The 23,206-nt window shown below is 45.7% G+C and overlaps 2 protein-coding genes across 3 annotated transcripts in view; both read left to right on the forward strand.

Annotated features, from left to right (window-relative positions):
* LOC127566801 (uncharacterized) overlaps positions 1–16,844 on the forward strand; it is a 209,102-nt gene extending 192,258 nt beyond the window's left edge. Inside the window, exon 2 of the mRNA XM_052009316.1 lies at positions 16,834–16,844. The gene's annotated coding sequence lies outside the window, so the exon portion shown is untranslated. The remainder of the gene's footprint in view (positions 1–16,833) is intronic.
* On the forward strand, positions 248–21,690 carry LOC127566799 (NACHT, LRR and PYD domains-containing protein 3-like). Of its 2 annotated transcripts, XM_052009309.1 has the most exons (11): positions 248–341; positions 2,942–3,199; positions 4,359–4,525; positions 10,884–11,055; positions 11,160–11,225; positions 14,922–16,659; positions 19,745–19,831; positions 19,974–20,144; positions 20,301–20,471; positions 20,625–20,792; positions 20,958–21,690. In XM_052009309.1, exons 1-11 carry the CDS (start codon positions 281–283, stop codon positions 21,043–21,045), a joined length of 3,147 nt encoding a protein of 1,048 aa, XP_051865269.1. In that variant the 5' UTR covers positions 248–280; the 3' UTR covers positions 21,046–21,690. The 2 variants fall into 2 exon arrangements, with proteins under 2 accessions (XP_051865269.1, XP_051865270.1); XM_052009310.1 differs by lacking the exon at positions 11,160–11,225.
* Positions 21,691–23,206: the final 1,516 nt, after the last annotated feature.

The following is a 23,206-nucleotide window of genomic DNA, read 5'->3' on the forward strand; positions in this document are numbered from 1 at the left end:
TGCGGGGTATCAGACAGTGTGTGAGCCGAGCAGGAAGAATCCCGGAGGATCGGACGGTGTGTGACCGGGGAGAATAGGACCCGCTTATCGGACAGTGTGTAACCCGGGGAGTGTGGGCCCAGGGGATGGAACGGTGTGTTACTCGGGCAGGGCGGGCAGAGGATGGGCCCATGGATAAGATCATATGTCCGAATTTACCTGGCAGTGTTATTTTCTCATCTTAATCATTGTCTTATTCTTCATTCCAGAACAGCAGAATTTATGAACGCCTCTCACCAACATGGATGAAGATGTAAACAGGAGTGGAGATCCAGAGAGGTTGGAAACAAAAGAGAAAAAGGGTGTGTTGCAGAATTGTGTAAAATATTAATATCCATAGAGCGGGCCCTGAGATGATTCTCCGACATACTGTTCACATTGAAAGATTGAAGAGGAAGCAGGCTGAACAGAGGAAGGAGGCAGGAAACAGGATGAGATGAAAACGAAGAGTCGGAAGATCCCATTATTAAACATTTTGAGGGAGGTAAAGGCAGTAATTGGCAGCAGGAGACAAGCAGCTACGGACTGGGGATAAAAGTCAGGATAGACACACTTATTGGGAAACAACCCTGATGGTGTTTCCATTGTTACCGGGATAATCTAAGTTCTTTTCACGGGACAGGTCCGGCAAGGAGCGTCTGTGTCCCTGGGAAGGGAGGAAACAGGAAACCTCAATAGTTGACAGTTTCTGCGAAAACAAGTAAGGATGTGGGTGGTAGGGAAACAACCATATTTTGTGGCAGGACCATGTTGGATGGGCTGAACGTTCACTTCAGCCACAACTTACAAAATTAACCTAAATATCATTCAAAACGAATTTTCAAAGACAGGAGAAGAGTTATTGTATGTACAGAGAACGGAGCCGGGGTCTCCACCAGACCCGATGAGAAGGTCCGGGGTGTAACACCTGGAGATAAGGACGTAGCGTTGAGGGTCAGTTTAATAAACAACCCTGAAAGAGAGACAGCTACTACCAGCTTGCAAAGTGAAATTGTTATCAATGGAGCAAGCCACAGAAGCTTCAGCGGAGCGTTGTCATAAACAGTCCCATGCCTGAAAACACTGCGTATGTCAGCACTGGTGTCAGAAGGTTTGGCTAAAACAGTTACACATGTCTGTTTGCAGTGAGGAAAATAATGCAGTGTTTGGAAACAAATTTGAAGGGGCAACTCAATGTTTAATGTAGGATGTTGGTGTCCAGTGATATCGGATAATCATCCCCTAATACAGGCTCAAACCCAGCTGGCGCAGTTGAAACTTAAAATATCAAGTAATTTGACAGAATCTGGCAGTTGAAAGCAAACGTCTAGTGTCAGTAATAGGGGGAATATAACTATCAAACGTAAAATGAACTGGTTCATTCACATTCTTTGGGGTGGAAATCTGGCTTTTTTCTCCGGCCTGAGCTCCCCCTCACCACGGTGGGCAGTTCACAATTAGCCTCAGAAGTACAGAGAAACCCCCCCCACCCCTCAGAATTAAGCAACTTCCTTGTTCGCGATGATCACGTCTCGTGAGATTATATGTTGAGCTTGGATCATTCTCTCCATATATGCAAAGAGTAGAGGGAACAGCAGTGCTGGTTACCAAACTTGCTCAGCGAAGGTGAGGGGGAGAGGAGAGTAGTTAAAGGACTGGAGGTGAAATACGTCTTGTTTAGTTTCTACAAAAGATGGATGGAGGGGTTGTGCTGACAGAGAAATGGAGAATAAGTGCACAGATTTAAAGGTAACCAGAGAATTTTATGTGAGGAAAAGAAATCTCTGGCCCCACCGGTAATGCACATTGTTCTTTCAAACATTTAGAAAGATATGGAAGAAGATCAGGATAATTTTTACAAAACAGCAATGGAGATTTTGCAGTGGAAGTGATGGAACCAAAAGAGATCTGTTAAAATTGGGAGGCCGGAATTCTTCAAACGACGTAGGTGTCGCTGAAAGAAGAGGGATGCAGATTTTTACAAAGTGTGATAGCTTCACACCCACGGATGTTGGCATTGGATTTTAATGCAGGCTTTCTATATCTTCAAATTACATGTTGCACATGACCTTAAATCCCAGCAGCAGAGGCGAATATCACTGCAGAACCAGAGACCAGCGGTTTCAGTTCGCTGTAAGCTCGTTGTTGAACTGGGTAATTCCAAAGGGTGTTAGGAAGCTCTGAGTGATGCAAGAGATGCTCAGATCAGACTGTGGATTACGGGAGTGTGTGGAAGGTTTCAGAATCCGTCTGGTAATGTGGATAGCAGATACTCGCTTCTTTGCTGAGAGGGAATGTTGCCGGTCAATCGGAGGTCGGCAGGATCTTTCGTTGTCACCTTTCTCATTCACAACTTCAACATCAATGATAAACGGGATCTTGGATAATTGGAACAAATTCAGGTTATTCAAGGGGCATCAGACGGTTTGTGACCCGCAGAGGATGGATTGAGGGAAATCAGAGTGCGTGACTCAGGGAAGATGGGACCCGTGGCATGTGTGCCGGTTACCATGGGGTCGGGGAGAACGGACAGTTTGTGACTCGAGAGGGTGGACCCCGGAGGATCAGACAGTCTAAGACTCGGGGAGAGTTTTCATGTAGAATATAATAGCAGGAATATTTGCCTGCATCACGTGCAGTGCTCTCGAAGAGATCCCCAGTTCATCAGTGGATTTGCCGACTGCATATGTTTATCAGAATTGTGACGCGTAACCTGCCCTGTTCTCTGAGAGTGGGTGTAAAGTTACCTGCTATCAAGATCATCACCCTGTAGGTGGCCCAATTCACACCCACCAGCATTATTACACTCCAGGAGCTCCTCACCCAGGGTATCGGCTCAAATTGCAGCCCCTGAGTCTGAATCCATAATTTGCTCAGTTCTGAAATAACCTGTTGTAACTTGCAATTCATGATTTTTCATCAGGAAAGTTTGCTTGGATTCGGAATCTTTTCAGGCAATACTTGCCATTTGGCTCATCGGAGGAAGATAATCAGGTTCCAAGAACCCAAAAGCCACAGGGAAGTCGGATTGAAGGAAATGTCCTTGTTGCATACGAACCACTTGCAGTGGCCAGCGGAGTGAGTGACGGGAATCAGGAGCCTGGAACTAGCCCGAGTGAGGAGCTTACTGATGTCGGAGGCTCTATGCAAAAGGAAATTTCAAATTTCAACCAAGAAACAAGTAGGTGAAATGGCAGGTGAATGGGGGCATCGGAATGGGAAGAAAGGTGGAGGCAGTGAGAAGGGAAAGCGAGAACCCAGGGGTGGGGGAGTAGCAGCAGAGGAGAGAGAGAATTGTGTGTGTGTGTGTGTGTGTGTGTGTGTGTGTGTGTGTGTGTGTGTGTGTGTGTGAGAGAGAGAGAGAGAGAGAGAGAGAGAGAGAGAGAGAGATGGGTGGGAGCACGGGAATGTAGTACTGCTCTGTGTCGGGATGAGGGGAGAGTTAAGGAGGTAGGGAGAGCGGGGTACCTGTTATATGGGCAGATATCTGTGGTATGTGATTCTATCGCTCGGAAGCTTCGTGTCTTCCGCTTTAAGAGAAAATGTAGCCGTCCATATGAAGCCAGTATATCCTGGGTGTGTTCGAGAGGAAAGGCAGCAGCAGCTCCAGATTGAGAGAGTATTTCTGGGATGTGTATTAGATTAAATAGAGCCGTCCAGATGGAGAGACAATTTCTGGGATGTGTATTGGAAGAAATGTCTCCGTCCAGATGGAAAGAGTATTTCTGGCTTATGTCACTGACAAGCCCAGAATTATTGCCCTTCACTGACTGCCCTGGGCGGAATGTTAGTGTGTGCCATCCTTCCAGTGAAGGGACTCTCACACCATTGTTGGGTAGGATTTAAGCTGAGCGATCTTTGAATGAACAGTGATGTATTTCGGTGTGATGCTGTTATCTGCAGACGGTGAATCTGTCCCCATGCACCCGTTGTACATTTGCTCAGTGGGAGAGATCATGGTTAGAGAGGATGGGCAAGGGTTTTCACAGGGAAAGGGCAAGGGTTTGGACAGGGGGAGCAGGGGCGCGCGTCAGTGCACTGATGGGGACGGCGAGGGTGTAAACTCTATGGGAGAAGGCGAGGGGAGGAGCATGCGGGGTAGTGTGATAAGGTCTGTGGTGGCGGGGTAATAGTAGGCGCCCAGCAGGCGAGAGGTCGGTTCAGGGTTTAGGGCCTGGGTGGCAGTGGTGGCGGCTGGCAGCGGAGAAGGTGGTGGCGCGAGGGGCGAGTGTCATGGCCCGAGAAACAGGGATGAAGGTTGTGTCCGGAGCGGTGGTGAGCGAAGGCCGGAGCCAAGTTCTCTGTTTGGGATGGTGTTTCGACTCTCCTTGTTTTCACAGATCCTAGCTCGACAATCGATGAGCTCTTAACGCAATGTGACGATGACCAACTGTCCCATCTGACAAAATTCTACCAGGAGAGACTGAAACAAGCGATTGAAGAAGGGGTTGATGGACTCACCCGAATGCTAAGAGAGGAGGGATATTTCAGTGGAGAAGAACATGAGGTGAGTGGAGGAACACAAGGAGTTCCATTCATTATGTCACAGAGCTTACAGCATCAGAGGAAAGAGAGCCCAAGGTCCGTCTCACTTACCTTCTCACATTAGAAGTGGAACACAGAGGTTTTAATCTCTGACCAGTTTGTCTCCAGCCAATCTTGCATGCAACCGAAACCCTATGAGATGGGGAACACTGGCGACTGCAGTTTCAGAGTCACCCGTTCCTGGCAAGTACACCACACTTTTAGCAGAGTGATATTGGGAGCAGTTAGCCGATGAACATTGCCACGATTAATAATCCAGTTTAATTACCATCAGGATGTTTGGCCATATTCAGTTTAGTTCACTGAACGGAAAAGAACATGTAACTTTATGATTGTCATTTAAATGGAAAAAGAAAATAAACTGCACGTGTTGGGAATCTAAAATAAAAACAGAAGATCAGAAAATACTCCGCAGGTCAGATAACATCATTGGGAAGGGAAGCATAGCTAATGTTTCAGGTCGAAGACCCTTTGTTGGAACTGGGAAGCGGAGAAAAGAAGCTGGTAAAGCTGCAGGGAGGGGATATCTCTGATTGGGTAAAGCCGGGATGACCATGGAGATAAGCAGCAAATAAGGTTATCCCGTCAATGAGTGAATGGGAGTAAATAAAGCGAAAAGGGTAGATGAACGAATGTAGGAGTTGCGAAATGCAGATCACGAAGACATGCCCGGAAAATCAAGCTGGGCATGTCCTCTACTCCCAAATAAAAAAATAGAAAGCTGGGGTAAGGAGTATAAGAAATATGAAGAGCCAGCATCATAAATGTACGACTGAAAAAAGACAGAGGTCAAGTTTCCTAACATTTCGGAATTCAGTATCGAGTCCAGAAGGCTGCAACGTGCCCAGACGGATGTTACTCAAACTTGCGTTGTACATCATTGTACCATTACAGGAGGCCACAATCCGTTCGGTCAGATTAGATGCAGGATGGAGAATTCAGGTGGCAGGCAAATGAAAGCTCAATGTCACTTTTGTAGACTGAACACGGGTGCCAATGCAGAGGTGACTGCTTTGTTAACATTGAATGAAACACCCCAGATTATGGGAAGTGCTACTTAACCTGGAGGTTCTGTTTCGCTCCCTGGATGGTAGGAAGGGAAGCAGTGAAAGGATAAATGTTGCAAAGGCAAAGTGTCTTAAACAAGGGTTGGTTGGTGGGAATGGAAGTGTGGACCAGTGAGCCCACACTTCCCTACCCACGAGCCCACAATTCGTGTCTCTGCGAACTGCTAAAATGAGAGGAGAGGGGAATGTGTGTCTATTTGTAGCTGGCTGAACTTGTGGGAAATGATCTGTTGAATGCGAAGTCTGGTGGATGTGGAAGGCAAAGACCATGAGACCTCGATTCCTGAGCTTCCCTGGAGGAGAGACAGTGAGAGAGGAGCAGCTTAAAATGGAGAAGATGCGGTCAAGGACTTTGTTAACTATGGGAAAGGGAAAGTCAGCGTTCAAGAAAAAGAAAGACTTTCAGGATGCATCTGCAAAGGACATATTATCATTGGAGCAAGTACGATAGAAATGAAGGAACTGGGAGAATGAAATAGAGTCCTTTCAGGAGACGGGGTGGGACTAAGGGTAGTCGAGGTGATTGTAGGCATAGGAGTCGGTAGGCTTGTAATGCGTGTTAGCAGCTAACTTCTCTCTTGAGATGGATAAAGATATTCATAAACGGAAAGGAAGAGTGAGGGATTGAGCATGTGAGGATGACAGCAGGTTTGACATTAGTAGCGCAAATGATGAAACTGTTGAGCTCTACATGAGAGGAGAAAGCAGTGCCAGTGCAGATATCAATGTAACAGACAAAGAGTTGAGGGATTGGGCCTGTGTGGGATTGAAACAAAGACTGTTCCACATATACCACAGAAGACAGGCATAGGTTGAAACCGTGTAAGTGCCCACGGCTGCAACTTTGACCTGGAGAAAGTGCCTGGAGTTGAAGGAGAAATTATTCGATGTGAAAACAAACTCAACCAGACAATTGAGTGTGTTGATGGAGGGGAACAAGTTGGGCCTTTGCACAAGGAAGATGCGGAGGGCTATCAAACCATCCTGATGTTAAATGGAAGGGAAATTGGATTTTGTCCAATGGATAAATGAGCATTTTAAGAGAAGGAAATTGGAAACGGTGAAAATAGCAGGGGGCATCAGATATGTTGCAGATCCTATCCAAGCCCACCAGGTTCAGTGGGAGTAGACCTGCTAATCCCACGAACTTTGCTGCATGTGAACTCCCCCACGCCCCATCATTGTTAGCCTGTGGTCAAAGAAATTTCACGATTGCGTTCAACAGCTTTAAATTGTAGAATGTTCGACTGACTTCCCCAGCACCAGAGTCATATAAGCCCACGGCAAATCAGCAGAGGTCACCCTGCAGAATCCTTTCAAACATCAGAGGTCTCGGTATTGTCACATCCAGCCGTGAACGATATTTGGAAATTAACCACAGACACACCAGTGAGTAATTCCGTGCACGGCTCTGATCTGATCAGCGATGTCCTTTTATATATCAGCCAGACTTCAGCTAGAGGTCTCTGACCAAATAATAGAAATGATTTTTGAACGGCGTTTTTGCCTGCAATTTCACTATTTGGAGGCTTCACTTCATTTGTTCAACTTTACTGGTATGTAACTCCAATTCACAAATCCTCTCCTTGGCTATAATCTCCTGGAGCGAATCCGAAGTGTAGTTTACTGTTTGCAGAACAATATCAGAAAAGTACACACATTCAGTCTGTTATTTCTTCCCCCCCTATTCTTGTCTGGAAAGGCTCTTCCTTGGTATTTGAAATTAACTATTCTTTGAGATCGATCATCCCTGCTCCGCGACATCACTGCAGGACTTCCGCCAGTGGTGTGCAAGACCCAACAATCCCCAGCTGCTTTATCAATGAACTTCCTTCCATCATAAGGTCAGGAATGGGGATGTTGACTGATGATGGTTTGTGTGCCGAAAGTTGTGTTGTCTCTAACGTTTAGACACAAGCTAAGTGGGAAAACAGCATCTAACGACATAAATAACAAATAATAACCTTATCAATCAAGAGAGAGAATCTAAACACCTCCCTTCGGCATGTACCGCCTTTCAATTCCCCGGTGGTCAGGGGTTACCAGAGGTTCAACTGAACCTGTCACCCATATTGTCACTGTACGAACAGGTCAGATAGTTGTTTTGTGGCAAGCGACTCACTTCCTGACACCAGTCTTTCCATGATGACTGCTTTCCGTTGCCTGGTCGAGTGCAGGTCCAGGGCCACCTGAAAATCTCAACAGCATCCAGGTTAACCCAGGTGGCTTAATTGGCAGCTCAGCTAGCAGCTTAAACATTCATTCATTTACTCCATCATACCATGTGTGCAGTATGCACCGTCTATAATACGCATTGCAGTTATTTGCTACTGTGACAGCATCTCCCAAATCTGCAGCCTGTTTTACCCATAAAGATCAGGCACTTGAGGACAGGGCCACCTTCAGGCTTCCCTCCACGTCTCCGTTAAGACGAACCTGGAAGTATATCATAATTGCTTCATTAACTCTGGGATTTGATTCTGAAAACTCCTGACATACCACACACTCCATAATTTTGTGGTCGATCTTCACCAGAAGGAGTTGTCGGTGCTCAAGATACTGTCGCACCACCAACCTCTCAAGGGAGGATTAGGGTTAGCGAGTGAATGCTGGCCTTTAGTGTGGGATCCACATCTGAAAGATGAGGTAAAGAGCATGTTCGTGCCACTGGGAACGCCTGTACCCTGAATCCGCTTATGCTGAATACCTTCAATACCACCACCAAGAATTCAGCTGTTTACCAGCTCTAACATTCACTGCCCGAACCGTCTTCTTTTCAGTTCTTGGTGCCGTGTGCTTATTTACCTTAGTTTCTCTGTGGGCTGTTCTACCTGATATCTCATCTGGGAATCTCCTTGGAATGTTTATCGCTGGATTATACACGATGTCGATGGAAGTCAGTTCTGCTGAAGGGAAATGTCAAAGGGAAATGTCTGGCATCTTTGGTTGGATATTTCATCCTTGCAATTGGTCGGTGTCTCTGATTAAATCAGTGGATGTTGCTGAGATCTGTTTTCTGAATGTTTTTTCTTACAGTAAAACTTTGTCCCATTTGAGTCACTGGCGCTGTACCAGCTGCTGGTGTTTTATGAACTAAACCTTCGAAGATAAATTAGTGTACCATGTCGAAAGACCTCAAATCTAAATCTTTGTTCTCTCTCCGTAGATAATGCCCGACCTCCTTTCCATACTTCGTGATTTTATTTTTGATTTCCATGACCTGCACTATCTAAATTTTATACAGGAGTGTCAATAATATGATGCGGTTGAAGGACAGAAAACCCGTTAGATTATATCTGTGGCAGTGATATCACACTTTGCGACAACAACACGCTAATGTGCAAACTTCGTTGCTGTTTGGCTGCTAATGACTGAATCCAGAATTTTACAGTCTGTTAGAACCTGTTGAACGGTGGATCAGGATTCACAGTGTGTCACAAGCAAGCCAAGGGCTTACGAAGTATTACAGTGTGGCAGAGCCCGGTCAGGACTGTATGGGGTTAAAGCTTAAAAACGTATAAAACCCACAGCACAATACAGGCCCTTCGGCCCACAAAGTCGTGCTGAACATATCCCTACATTAGAAATTACTAGGATTAACAGAGCCCTCTATTTTTTAAGCCCCATGTACCTATCCAATAGTCTCCTAAAATACCCTATCGTATCCACCTCCACCACCGTTGCCTGCAACCCATTCCACGCTATCAACACTCTCTGAGACAAAAAGACCTTCCCCCTAACATCTCTGTACCTACTCCCCAGCACCTTAAACCTGTGTCCTCTTTTGGCAACCATTTGAGCCCTGGGAAAAAGCCTCTGGCTATCCTCACAATCAATGCCTCATCACCATATACACCTCTATCAGGTCACCTCTCATCCTCCGTCGCTCCAAGGAGAAAAGGCCGAGTTCACTCAACCTGTTTTCATAAAGCATGCTCCCCAATCCAGGCAATATCCTTGTAAATCTCTTCTGCACCCTTGCTATGGCTTCCACATTGAGTTCCACAATGTACCAAGGCCATTCGTGGAAAGTACATGGATTCAGAGTTTGTTGGAACCCTGCTTCAGGGATATTAGGACCCTGCCAGGCGTGTGTGGGGTTCTCTGGTCTTAGACCCTGCCAAATGTGTGTAGCGTTTCACACTGTTTCAGAAAAATTCTGGAAGTGTACAGGGGTTCAGAGAGAATCAGGACCCTTCTAGGTGTCCATGGGGCTTTCCCGTGTTTCCTGCCAGAAAAGGCACAAAGAAAAACAGGAAGTCTGGTCACTCTGCAAATATTTTCATCCTCATTCTTACTGTGTCGCTTCAGGGATATTAGGACCCTGCCAGGCGTGTGTGGGGTTCTCTGGTCTTAGACCCTGCCAAATGTGTGTAGCGTTTCACACTGTTTCAGAAAAATGCTGGAAGTGTACAGGGGTTCAGAGAGAATCAGGACCCTTCTAGGTGTCCATGGGGCTTTCCCGTGTTTCCTGCCAGAAAAGGCACAAAGAAAAACAGGAAGTCTGGTCACTCTGCAAATATTTTCATCCTCATTCTTACTGTCTCAGTCTATACATAGAACATAGTACAGCACAATACAGGCCCTTCGGCCCACCATGTTGTGCCAACCTTTAAACCTCGCCTAAGACTATCCAACCCCTTCGTCCCACATATCCCTCTATTTTAAATTCCTCCATATGCTTATCCAGAAATCCTATGAATTTGACCAATGTACCTGCTTCCACCACCACCCCAGGCAGTACATTTCATGCCCCAACCACTCTCTGGGTAAAACTCCTTCCTCTGATATCTCCATTGAACTTCCCACCCATTACTTTAAAGCCATGCCCTCTTGCATTGAGCATTGGTGCCCTGGGAAAGAGGCGCTGGCTGTCCACCCTATCTATTCCTCTTAATATTTTGTGTACATCTATCATGTGTCCTCTCATCCTCCTTCTCTCCAAAGAGTAAAGCCCGAGCTCCCTTGGTCTCTCCTCATAATACATACTCTCTAAAGGCAGCATCCTGATAAATCTCCTCTGCACCCTTTCTAAAATTTCCACATCCTTTCTATAATGAGGCGATTAGAACTGGACACAGTACTCTAAATGTGGTTTAACCAGAGTTTTATAGAGCTGCATCATTACCTCGCGGCACCTAAACTCGATCCCTCGACTTATGAAAGATAACACCCCATAAGCTTTCTTAACTACCCTATCCATCTGTGAGGTAACTTTCAGGGACAAAAATGTTTTATTGTCTTTTTTAACAGAAAGTCACCGAGCTAGCGGAGAAGGGAAAACGGACAGAGAGTTCCACACTCTTCCTCAGTCTGGTGAACGGGAAAGGCTCCCGGGCCTGGAGGGTGATGTGGGAATCTTTTGTGAAAATGCGGAATGAATTACCAAAGTTGGATAAAATACTGAAAGAAATCCAGGAACTAGGTAAAGTGTGACACAACACAATAAAATCCAAATCACATTGAAACACGCTAGATTTAACTGTATTTTCCAGATGCGAATTCATGAAATCTCGTTAATTTAAGCAGGTCCTGATCCACATAAATATATGAGCATCGCCCGAGATTTATCTGAATTACCCATTCGACTGAAAAGTGAGTAATGAAATGACTGACACGTAATTAAAAGCAGTTACTTCTTAGAATAAATGAGAGACTCCAGCCGTTTGTTCCGAAGTTGGCAGAATAAACTGCTATGGAATCGGTAGGAACATCATTGGGATTAGCAGCGGATCTCTCCTTGATCCAAGTTATAATTCATATAATATCGGGCATACACTGAAAATATTACACTACGTTATATCAACTCATCTGGCCGTTAGTTGACAGGGGTGCACATTGTCTTAGGTTCCAGAAGATGTTAGTAAATGTACAGAAATGTTAGAGTATTATTTGGAATTTCAGAAACTGTATTCAGCAAAGAGATACCTGGGTCCTCGAAAAGACCATGTGGTCCAACTGAAACTTTCTCTGTGGGATATGAGCCAAGCCAACACCCACCACTTCCTCGTTCTCCATGGAAACACGTACATTTCCCGTGATCCCGTTTGTTACATTCCTTTACTGTCAGGACTTGGTGTTCAACTCCAGTTCAGTGACCCTTTGGAGAAGGACGAAAATTCGTCTGTCCCTTCTTGCTCCTCGTGTTCAAATGTTTATCAATATTTTGGGAATTCTGAGCTTACTTCTTCCACTAATGTTGGAAATTCCAGTCATAAAATTCCAATACATTCGAATCGATTGCCAGACTCTTGGTCAAACAAGTATATTGCAACTTCTTACATTTCCCTCAGATAAATTCCCAATAACGTACGACTCTTTCCTGATTCCTCTCGGTAGCTTGAGTTTGACAGGAATCGTTGTTGTGATCCACCGACCATAGATTTGCATAAGGGTTTCACATAAATTCTCCCGGTCCTGATCGAGGAATTTATCCCTTGTCTTTTCACATTCCACCTCTTCCCAGAGCATGTTCTGGATACGGACAGTCGGCGTTTCGGGACGAAACTCTTCATGTAGACTGAATGATAGAGGGGAGATAGCCAGTTTAAAAACGGGTGAACGGAAGGAGTGAAACAAGAGGGTAGCAAGTGACAGGTGGATCCACGCGAGCAGCGGTGCTAGACAGATGGAGGAAGGATAGGTGGAAATAGTGTCAGACGCTGGGAGGTGACAGGCTGAGGCAACAAAGGGCTGAACATGATGAAACCTGATAGAAGAGGGTTAGGAACAGTATTAACTAACGAAGGCGGGGAGTGCAGAATGTACTGGGTAGATCAGGAAGAGAGCTAAAAGGAACATAGGGGTAAATTGCTCCTTTAATGCCCCATCACTCACACAGACATCCTGCTGGTCTCCTGCTCCACTGATCCCATCAGTACCACCTACCTCCCTTGTTTAATACCATATTCCACCTTCGTCTCCTATCTGAGTCCATCATGTTCATCCCTTTGTTGTCTCCACCTATCACCTCCCAGACTCTGTCACTATTTCCACTCATCCTTGTTCCGTCTGCCTTTCACCCTCCTCACTTCGATCCACCTATTACTTTCTAGCTCTTGATCCATCCCTTTCCTTCACATTTCATAGTGACTATTTCCCCTAATTCCAGTCCAGATGCGAACCGTCCATTTTCCTCCACAGATGCTGCCTGACTGGCTTGAGTTCCTCCAGCATATTGTTTTATTTTTTCTCCAGATTCCAGCATCTGTAGTTGCCCGTGTCTCCAAGTTCCGGATACAACAGTGGGCAATAAAGGCGGCGGGGAGATTTGGGGATGAAATGACTCAGAAAAGTCGAGTCTGGGAAGGTGCAGAGAATTGTAGGGAATTTAAGGTTAGATACTTGAATTCTGAAAGACACGGTTGCCAAAGGATGAGCAGAACGGCTGAAATGATGGAGCGCAGGGACGATGAGAGGTGTCTGGCTGGAGAAGTTTATGGAGACAGGGAGCCCTTGAGGTACTGCAATGGTTTACGAATAGGAATTAGCATTATAAAATGAAGACTATGCAGGAACGATTCCAGCAGAGAGAGGCGAGTGTGGGGTTGTTGACTGGACGGGAGGTTGAGAGTTGGGGGCGGGCATCACCGTTGAGTAAAAGCTCAAGTTGATGAAGCATGAGGAAAGGAGAAAAAAATAATAGATTAGAGCAGTCCATCGTGAAATAATTAAACGAACAGGCGGTTTAAGACCCAGGAACTAGCAAGAGGAAGACGATATTACGGAGGTGGAAGATGACGGGTCTTGCAATGGGCAGTATACGAAATCAGGACCCCTGCTGAGATTCACGTGGAACATCCAATGGAAATGTTCCATTAATTGTGATTTCCTGTACCTGTGCACTGAAAATCCATGTAAACAAACCTCGTAGTGATACAGTCCATTTCTCAGATTCCCCCTTCCCCAATGCACAAAGTACCCCGCCTGAAGCCACAGCCACCACCATACGTGATACCAACACCAGACATATCTCGTCGCCCCTTTTACCAGTCCGTGGAGATTATACACCCTGTATATCCTTGTGTCTCTCTTCAACTTTCAACATGAACATGCCTTTTCAAAGTATCTTTCCAGTTCATTTATCTTCCCACCACGAAGGGAGACACATACGTCCTGGTGACGCAGTAGTTCACTCGCACTTATTTCAATTCAGTGCATTGCATCGGGTGCTCATCATTTGGCCTTGTCTGCACTGGGGAAACTAAACACAGACGAGCTGACGGCGTTGCAACATGACACCCCCGTCCACCTCCGTTAAGTTGACAAGGATGACTCTGAGCTTTCAGTGACCTTACACTTTAATTCTCCAGCCCACTACAATTATGATCTCTCTGACTTTGTCCTCCGCGCTGTTCAGGCAAAGCCCAGTGAACTCGAGGAACTGCATCTTATTTTCCAGCAACGCATCTCACAGCCTTGTGAGCTCAATATTGAACATAACAGTTCTATATAAGCACCCTCGTCAACCTGTATCATATTTTCACTTCTGATGAATGGTCGACAGTCTTAATTCAGCTATGTTCTCATATATTCCCAGAAACTGCATGACTGTTGGTTTGTCTCTTATTTCCGACACGTCATTCATCTTTCTTTCTCTTCGCCTTTGTGATACACACTCACCATCTCATGGCTAGATAGATCAACAGCAACCGACAAACTTTCAGCACCCGTTCCCAGCGTTCACTATGTGCATAATTGGGGATATTTTGCTCTCCACCCTATCACACATATTCTCAGTCTGCAACTGAAGACGTTATGGTTTTGTAAATTCTATTTACAAGGAAGGTTCAACGACCTGAAATTTCAATCCAAATTCTCTCGCCACGCATGTGTCCAGAGCTGATGACTACTTCTTGCACATCCTGTTCTTCTGTTGATGCAACAGCAGTGAATTCACAATCGGTTCTTTAGCTAGAAATCCCAATGCCCTTCGCTTCATCCTTACAGACCAGATGTACACAGGCGTTCTGAAAGATTGGTCGATAAGAAAAATGACAGCTGTAGTTGGAATAGATGGTGTCTACTTGAGGGCGGGTTGGATATAATGAAGTATGGGGGGAATGCTCAGATTCACCGCTCAAGTAATGGAAGAAACTGAGGACCTGATAATTTCTTGGTCATTGCTTAGTGCAGAGTGTTTGAAAAGAGTATCAGGCTCTGCACTAACATCCATGGAAGTACTAAATTAATCCGAGTAATCCAAAAAACTCAGCATGAAGTTGGAGATTTCGAGTTATTTTTTGAGTGAAAATCTAACATTTGGCCATATTTTGTCTGTTCTCATGGAAGATGTTCAACAGAAATACAAGGACACGCTGAGGGCAGAAACTGAAACACTGAGAGTGAACACGATCCTGATGAGGGAGAAGGTGAAGGTTTTCCAGCTGGTTGATCGATACGCTGAGCTCACTGTCATTTCTACTGTTCGAGATCGGAGACTTGTGGAACATGAGCTTCTGGCAAGAGGCAGAGACCATGAGGAGTGGAGAGAGAAACATCTCCGGGGAGAGCTAGAAAAAATCCGGACTGATCAGTTGTTTCAGAGCAGCTTTTCCCGGAGTAAATTTATATCTGGGAGTTCGGCAGCAGTGGCCGGAGTCCCGGGGATCGGGAAAACAACCATGGTGCAAAAGATTGTCTATGACTGGGCCACGGGGAAAATATACCAACACTTCCAGTTTGTCTTCAGTTTCAAATTCCGGGATTTAAACACCATTAATTGTCGAACAAACCTGAAGGAGCTGATTCAACATGAGTATCCTGACTTTGAGAATATCCTGGGAGAGATCTGGAAGAACCCAGAGGGATTGCTTTTTATATTCGATGGTTTGGATGAATTCAAGACCACAATCGATTTTGCTGACAGTCGGAGAGACAAAAAACCTCAGCACGTGTGCCCAGATCCCGAGTGTTGGTGTGAAGTATCTGACATTGTGTACAGTTTAATCCAGCACAAGCTTCTCCCAGGGTGTTCAGTGCTGGTGACCACCCGCCCCACTGCATTACATTTATTGGAAAAGGCAGAGATCAGTGTCTGGGCTGAAATCCTGGGATTTGTCGGTGAGGAACGGAAGGAATATTTCCACAGGTATTTTGAAGATCAGACGGTGGCAGCAGCTGTTTTCAAACACGTGGAGGAGAACGAGATCCTGTACACCATGAGCTACAACCCATCCTACTGCTGGATCCTTGGTCTGGCACTGGGCCCCTTCTTTACACAAAGACACAGGGATCCACAGCGAGTTCCCAAGACCATCACCCAACTGTATTCCCACTATATTTACAACATCCTGAAAAACCACGGCCGTGAGATTGAAAGCCCCCGTGATGTGTTACTGAGGGTTGGTCAGATGGCTTTCACAGGAGTGTCCAAGAAGAAGATTGTGTTTACAGATGGAGATTTGATCAACTACAATCTGCAGCCTTGCCAGTTCTTGTCCGGATTCCTGATGGAACTTTTGGAAAGAGAGCATTCTGCCCGGAGCGTGGTGTACACATTCCCACACCTCACCATCCAAGAGTTTGTAGCCGCACTCGCACAAATCCTGACTCAAGATCCCAGGGGCATTCAGAAACTCCTCACTGAAGCCCACAGCACGACAGATGGACGGTTTGAGGTATTTCTCCGTTTTGTTGCTGGTCTCTCCTCTGCAGGGTCATCTCGGGGCCTGGAGGAGTTTCTAGGTACATTTCCTCATCAAACAATCTGCCGAGTGATTGACTGGATGAAAGAGGAGGTCAAACGCCAGATTGGAAACGCAGAGAGTGAAATCGGTAAAAGGAGCCTCCTGAACACTTTTCACTACTTGTTTGAGTCTCAGAACCGTGGACTGGCTCAGGCTGCACTGGGATCTGTGGAAACACTTTCATTGAATGAATTGCGACTGACCCCGATTGACTGCGCGGTCCTGTCTCATGTCATTGGCTTCTGTGATACAATAAAACACCTCGATCTGTGGGGCTGTAACATTCAGTGTGAAGGAATCCAGCGGCTTGCTCCCGGGCTGCACAAATGCCAGGATTTGAGGTAACTGTTAAATTGTATCTGAATTATAAATTTGTCTCAACTTTGTTGTTTCAGTATGAAAAAGTAGAAACGGTTTGGCTCAAATTGTCTCGTCGAATTGGGACGGTATTTTACAGTTGTAAAAGAGGTAGATGAGACCACGCTTGGAGTATCGTGTGCAAGTCTGGTTGTCAGGCGATCGGAAGCGTGATTAAGTTTGGAGAGGGTTCTGACAAGATTTACGTGGATGTTCACGGACAGGAGGACCTGAGTTATAAGGAGAGAATTGATAATTTGCGGATGTTTCTCGCGAGCGAATGAGGCTGAGGAATGACTACATATACCTTATTAGATCATACGGGACCTAGATACGTTGGATGGTTAAGTCTTCTTCCCATAAAAAAGGAATCTATAATTTGAGGGTATGTTTTTTTTGAGATGAAGGCTCAGAACTGATTTACATGACCTTTTATTTTTACATGGAGTCGTAGGTGCCTGAAACGGGTCGCCAAATGAAGTTCTGGCTGGAGATACGATAGCGTTTTGGAGGGAGTAAAGCAGACAAATCAACAGGCAATGGATTGGGGGATACAGTCCGCGTGCAGGCAGCTATGAAGTTTAAATTAGCATCATGGTCATGAAGACATCATACGCCGAAGAGGCTGTTCATGTGCTGTACTGTTGTATATTCTATAATATCACAGCCCATCACACACTCTGCAATCCACCCAACATCCCTTCACCCAGCAGGCAGCTCTCTTCAGACCCATGTTTATAGTCTAGGCCGACAGTCAGTGATAATTAGGAGCTGAAATCTGTCAGCAGTTCCAAGGGACAGTGTTGTGCCTTTTATCCCGGGAAAACTTACACACACTGGGAGGGCCAACACACAGCGGGAAACGCTGGGTCGTGAACCCGGGAATTCCCTATCATCCCTTCTCTCTGTGCAAGGGTATGGCTGGAGTAATCTATCCCGCAACCTCTCGGATTGGTTACAGATGATGTGTAGGTTGAAGAATTGGATCCTGTTCTGAGAGAACTAATGGGGCATGGATATGCAAATGAGTCCACACTTGTAAATATCAAAGCAGGGACAGCACAGTGGTTCGGCTGGCAGAGCTGCTGCCTCACAGCTCCAGCGACCGGAGTTCGATCCGGAACACTGTGCCTCTCTGCGTGGTGTTTCCACATTCTCCTTGTCACCACTTCCTTACCTTTGAGGACTTCGGTTGGCTCCCACATTCTGTTGGAAGGTTGCATCATTAACTGCCGTACATTTCACTCTGACATGCAGATGAGAAGCAGAATCTGATGGGAGTTGACAGGAATTCAGGGGAAAATAAAATGTCATCATCAGGTCTGACAGGGACGTTGGAGTTTGATGGTCCAGTAAACTGTTCCATGTTGTTGTTGCTCTGAATTGGGTCGCATGCCCCAGGACCCTTGAGCACATGTTGAAAAAGTAGATTAGCAAAACATGAAGGATGCTTGTTTTCATTAACGAGGACTGCGAGCTTATGATGCAAAACATATGAACCATTAGCTAGAACGCAGCAGAGGTGCGGTGTGCAGTTATGGTCAAAGCACCATAGGAAGGATATGATTGAAAGAGAGAGGCTGCTGAGAAGATTCACCAGGACAACGACGGGGATGAAGCATTTTAACATTGAAGAGAGACTGAATAAAACTGGGCTTGTCTTCCTCGGGGCGGGAGAGACTGAAGGGAGGGGGAGAGCTGATAGAGGTGAACAAATTTACTGGGATATCTACAGGGTTCGTACCGGAGGAAACTAAAGTTTTTTTTCCCCAGCAGCAGCCGTGTACATAACAGGGGGGCAAAGTTTTACTGCAAAGCACCAGCAGATTTAGATGGGACTTGCAGAAGAATGTTTCCCTGCCAGAGTGGGGTACTGATGTGGGTGCTGGAGCAGGGGTGGCTAGAGTCAGGTACGCCCACTAGAGGAATTAATATTTGGATTCCAAATGGGATAGAATATTTCGGGTTTGTTTGCGTTGAAATGCTGTAAACTTGTATGATCATTAACTTAGTGAGGGCGGCCTCTCCCTGCTGTGAGTCAGGGCTTCTCCGCTCTATGTGGTGGGGTTGGCTAGATGGTGCCTCACCCACAAGTGGATGTTCTTTTTCATCCCCTAGGTTCCACTCTCTGTTCTGCGATCGAAGTTTCCCCTCCGCCGTGCGCTGCCGCCGTGGGCGTCCATGTGTGAATGAAAGATCCCTGTGCGTGTGGAGATGATTCCCCCATGTGCTGCTGCCACCCCCTCTGAAAGTCTTAGAGTTCTTCTCCCTCAGAGTCCGTGGGAAGCTTCCCCATCTGTGTGGTGTGTGCCCTCCGTGTGTGTGTCTGGGCTGCTCCTTCACCCTCTGTATGCGTAACCTTTTGCGTCCGTCCGCTGGGATGGGGGGTTCCTCTTTTGTATGTTGGGATGCTTCCCTCTGTGTTTGGGTGTGTGCCTCCCTTCTGTGGGCGATGATTCCCCCGATGGCAGGTACCTACCCAACTCTCATCTTTTGGGGCTGCTTTAGGCTCCCCTTTGTGGTGGGAATCTCACCCCCCCCCACATTAATGGAATGTGTGCGTCCCGTATGTGCTGTCGGGATCCGTCCTCCGAGAGTGGGGGTGCCTACACCTCAGGTGTGCGATGCTCCTCACCGAGCGTCGGAGTGCTTTACGTAAGTGTGGGGCCTCCCAACTCTGAGTATGTTGGGATCTTATACCCTCGGAATGTTTGTGTGCCACAACCCCGCCAAGTGCAGCGTAAATGGAGGTGTTCCCTCATCCCTCCCCCAAAACACACACGATGGCATTCATCAGGGAAATAATTTTAACGAGCGGGTAATTAGAAATGTTTGAAGGGTTCACAGTGATAGCACATCAAATAAATCATTGACATTCGGCGAATTCGGCGAACTGAGGGTCATTGACACTGAGGGGACATCTGATTGCTAATTTTCCAAACAATTAGCAATCAATTTTGTGATTGATTTCCCAAACAATTAGCAATCAATTTTGTGAAATATTCGAGTGAGAGGAGTGATATCAGAACCAGGATTGGAACCAGTTGATCTTTGACTCTTTTTGTTTAGATTGGGTTATAATGACCTGGGAGATTCGGGAATGAAACTGGTGTCTGCATCTCTGAGGAAACCGGACTGTAAAATACAGATACTGTGGTAAGTAACAGACTGTGAGAAATCATTTTACATTCACTCAGTGTCGGACACTGAAGGTTAATTGTGCTACTGATAAACACTGGAGATTTGCACCGTCTACAATCTCTCTGTGTCCTTCACCCTCACTCTCTCTGATCTCCAGGGTGGACAGGAACGGTCTCACAGATTCTTGTGCCGAAGATCTTGCTTCCGCTCTCAATACAAACTGCTCGCTAACGGAGCTGAACCTACGTGATAATAAACTGGGAGATTCAGGCATGAAACTGGTGTCTGCGGCTCTGAGGATCCCAAATTGTAAAATACAGAAACTGCGGTAAGTCCCAGACTGTGAGAGATTGTGTTTACAGTCACTGAGTGGTCTGACACTGACCATTAATGTGATCAGTAATCGTTTTACTGATAAACACTGGGGATTTGCACCGTCTTATGTCTTTCTGTGTCCTTCACCCCTTCTCTCTCTGATCTCCAGTCTGGGCTGGAACAGTTTCACAGATTCTTCTGCCGAGGATTTCGCCACCACTCTCAGTACAAACCGCTCACTGACTGAGTTGGACCTGGGTGGTAATGAACTGGAGGATTTGGGAATGAGGCTGATTTCTGCAGCTCTGCAGAAGACGGAGTGTAAAATACAGAAACTCTTGTAAGTACCAGACTGTGCCAGATTGTGTTTAAAATCACCGGGTGTCTGACAGTGAACATGAGTACGATCAGTAATAGTGTTGTTGGTAAACACTGGGAGTTTGCACCGTCTCTTGTATCTGTGTCCCTCACATTCACTTTGTCTGATCTCCAGGCTATACAGAAGCCGTCTCACAGATTCTTGCACAGAAGATCTCGTCTCCGCTCTTTGCAAGCACAGCTCACTGACGGAGCTGGACCTGGGATCAAACTCCTTCACAGACCGATCTGCCTCCTCTCTCCGTCGCCTCATAGAGAAGCTCCCGAGTCTGGGGCGGCTGGTGTGAGTGTTTGTGTTAATGTTTAAAATGACAAGTTATGAGTGGATCTGCGGCCTTTTCTGGAGATAATTGCCTGCAAATGTTGTTGAAATTTTCACCACTATCCTCTGTTATTGACACTGTTGTGTAATCTGTTCATGTCCTCTTTATTCTTCAATCTGTTTCAGGCTGGGCGGGAATCAGTTCAGTTCAGATACAAAGAATAATCTGAAGTCACTGCAAGAAACCAGACCAGGACTCAGAATGACCTGGTGAACCTCTCAGTTTTTAAAGATCAGTGTTCTCGGGATGGGAATAATTGTGGCCGATTTCCCTCCCTCGCCTTTAAATGAACACGCTCCGGTTTAAATCCTAACGATTTTAAGAGATACCAGCTGCGCGGCCCCGCCCGTTGTGAGGTCAGTAGTAGTCTTGCTGCGACGTGGATCGACCACACGATGCTGCTTCTTCCGTTTATCCAGCGCTGAATACCCCCTCGTGTGGCGCTGAGGAATTACACGGACAGGAAAAGTACAGGACAAGCCTCTGTCTGGGACACTATAATCGAATTTGGTGTCCCGTGGGTGGGATTATCCCGGGAAATAACCTTTTTGGCCACGTTAATGAGGACATTGTGGTTGGAATTTTTACTCCAGTTCATAAAGCAGCCTGTCGATTTAATGACGGTAATTTCACCCCGGATCTGCAACGACATCGGACACTTCCCCGAATTGTAAATTTATAATCGGCTTTCGCCGTGATGAAGCGTGACGGTGATAAACTGCTGATTATTCAACCTGCCACTCATTATCACATTACTGTTAATTATGCCTGTTTGGAACTGAACTCTGAAGAGCTTAATTTCCTCACACGTTAGTATGTTTCTCTTTGTTTAATTTACAATTACGATGGTGAAATCAATAAACCGTTGTTAGTTCTTGTCTTAATGTGCGACTTGTGCCTCATTTGTGAAGAATCTGTGACCTGTCATGACAGCAGTTTAGAGCGCCCCGCTCTAGCGGAAAAGTGCCAATGTACTGAACCAACTACCATGAGCGCCTCACACTGGGAGCAGCACCCATGCACTGCGAGTGACTCCGGAGTGCCCTGCATGGGCTTTACTGCAGCAGTACAGTGCAATTATGACAAGCCACTCCTCACCGGAGAAAAGGCCGAGCTGCCAGAGGAACTCAGCGTTTCATGCAGCACCTCTGGAGGGCAATGGACAGTCGATAGTTAGATAGACAGACAGACAGATAGATAGATAGATAGATAGATAGATAGATAGATAGATAGATAGATAGATAGATAGATAGATAGATAGATAGATAGATAGATAGATAGATAGATAGATAGATAGATAGATAGATAGATAGATAGATAGATAGATAGATAGATAGATAGATAGATAGATAGATAGATAGATAGATAGATAAGTAGATAGATAGATAGACATAGATAGATCGACAGGTAAATAGATAGATAGACAGGTAGATATAGAAAAAGTGAGGAGAGGGAGAGAGAGAAAGAGAGTGAGGGGAGTGATGCTCTCTGCATGGTTATGTAGAATTATTCTGAGACTGAAAGATAGTATTATAATGTTTGTCTTTTGACCTATAATTGGTTACTACAATATAAATTCGATAAAAGACAATGCAACCATGGGTAGAATTTGTCTAAGGCCCTCACGTGAACTGATATACATTTCCTTAAAATTAAAAGGTTCAAGGTTTATTTGGTACATAGTATCTTGAGACATTTTAAGATGAAATACTGACTTGCTGTTTTTTTTTGCTTTTTTGGCGAGGGATTTCCTCTGTTGCCCTGGTGACAGGCATTTTGTGTGTCGGGGTTGTTGACCAATTTGTTTAACTCTGAGTACTGAGAAGACAGAGAACGGAAACGGAGAGAGAGAAGTTGAGAGGGAAGAGACAGAAATTGAGACAGAGGGAGAGGGAGAAAGATAGAGAGAGAGAGAGGGAGAGAGAGAGAGAGAGAGAGAGAGAGAGAGAGAGAGAGAGAGAGAGAGAGAGAGGTGGGAGGAGAATAATGAAACAGAGACCGAAAGAGATTCCAAAGATAAGGTCTCTATTCACATGTGGATGGTCCCCGAAACATAGATTCAATTAAAAGCAAAGTAAACATGTGTGACATTTGAATAAGGTCTTCATTTTCTTGCATATCCAAAGCAAGTTACATCTAAAGAAATACTTTTCTGCCTCGTTACGTCTTCTTCCTTGCTGTAGCATTGGCCAGTGGGTGGCGATGCCCCGCCGGCTGCATATGACCTGGGTTTGATGGACGCGAGTCATCACATAATGTGTATAACCTAATAAAGTTGGGAACAGAAAAATCACGCAGTGTGTGTATCTGAGAAAACAGGTTATGAGCCCGCGAGGATTGAGTCATGTCGTTTGGTTATTGTGTAACCCTGGGA

This window comes from Pristis pectinata, chromosome 45 (genome assembly GCF_009764475.1).
Source record: "Pristis pectinata isolate sPriPec2 chromosome 45, sPriPec2.1.pri, whole genome shotgun sequence".
Taxonomy (NCBI): Eukaryota; Metazoa; Chordata; class Chondrichthyes; order Rhinopristiformes; family Pristidae; genus Pristis; species Pristis pectinata.